At 39.8% G+C, this 1,343-nt stretch overlaps 1 protein-coding gene across 1 annotated transcript; it reads left to right on the top strand.

Annotated features, from left to right (window-relative positions):
• Positions 1 to 114: 114 nt before the first annotated feature.
• LOC9298235 (3-hydroxybutyryl-CoA dehydrogenase) lies at positions 115 to 1,338 on the top strand (the record flags this gene model as incomplete). Its single annotated transcript, XM_002862112.2, has 4 exons — positions 115 to 414; positions 563 to 784; positions 898 to 1,010; positions 1,293 to 1,338. Coding segments are annotated over exons 1-4 (567 nt in total), but the record flags the coding sequence as incomplete, so codon positions are not given.
• Between the last annotated feature and the right edge of the window lie 5 nt (positions 1,339 to 1,343).

Raw genomic sequence — 1,343 nt, 5'->3', positions numbered from 1 at the left:
ACACGTTTCTCAGTTAACGTCGCATTTCTCGACACGTGCTCGAAACGGTTCCCAATAAATCTTTTATTGTCGTGTCGTTTCTAAATTTAGGCCCGTTATAGCAATTTAGGCCCATTATAGTGCTAATTAAGGCCCATTTTCAGAAGCCTAGCTTGAAAATGTTATCTCTTTAATCTGAAATTACAGAGAGATCACGATCGCCGGCGATTCGAAGAAGCAGATAGAAAAATGGCGGAGATGAAGTGTGTCGGAGTAGTTGGTGCTGGACAGATGGGTTCAGGAATCGCACAACTCGCCGCCACGAGTGGCCTCGATGTTTGGCTCATGGACGCTGATCGAGATGCGCTCTCTCGAGCCACCGCAGCTATCTCCTCCTCCGTCAAACGTTTCGTCTCCAAAGGTCTAATCTCCAAGGCAAGATTTTTCTTTCAATTTACTGGGTATTTATTTCTCCGTCGAATCATCTAATTGAGAGATCACCGTTTAAGCAAATTTCAACTGAGCAAAGAATAATCGAATCTTCTGGCGATTCATTAACACGAGAGTGATTTGTATGTTGCAGGAAATTGGTGATGATGCTATGCATCGTCTACGTGTAACATTGAATCTTGAAGATTTGTCTTCTGCTGATATCATTGTTGAAGCCATTGTGGAATCAGAAGACATTAAGAAGAAACTGTTCAAGGATTTAGATGGTATAGCCAAGAGTTGTGCGATTTTAGCTTCTAACACAAGTTCTATCTCCATTACTCGTCTTGCATCTGCAACGAAAAGACCAAGCCAGGTTCAAGACTCTTTTACTTCCTCTGCTCGAATCGATTATCTCTCTGTTCATGAGTTTCGGGTCTGAATAGTGAATATTTCGAACCTTATTAATTGTTTCTTCTTCGTCTCTAGGTCATTGGAATGCACTTTATGAACCCTCCTCCAATAATGAAACTGGTTGAGATCATTCGTGGTGCAGATACCTCAGAAGAGACGTTTATTGCTACGAAAGCTCTGGCTGAAAGGTTTGATCTTTTCTTGAAATAAAGTTTACATGTATGTGATATTCTCAACATAGTATCAAATATTGGAATGAAGTCGATCCATTATCTATCAAAACTGTCACCTTTGGATCAGAATCTTGAATGCATAATACAAATCTCTTTTTAAGTCGAGAACAATTTGATTTAGAGGAAATCCTTAGAAAAGCCTTCTTGGGTTTGATTGCGCAGTTTAACTGACTAAATCGCTGATTTAATTACTCTAATGCAGATTTAAATTTAACTGTATATTCCTGAAACCTTCAGGTTTGGCAAGACAACAGTCTGTTCACAAGACTATGCGGGCTTCGTTGTGAA

This window comes from Arabidopsis lyrata, assembly GCF_000004255.2.
Source record: "Arabidopsis lyrata subsp. lyrata unplaced genomic scaffold ARALYscaffold_1058, whole genome shotgun sequence".
In the NCBI taxonomy this organism is placed as follows: Eukaryota; Viridiplantae; Streptophyta; class Magnoliopsida; order Brassicales; family Brassicaceae; genus Arabidopsis; species Arabidopsis lyrata.
This window is presented reverse-complemented; position numbering and strand designations above follow the sequence as displayed.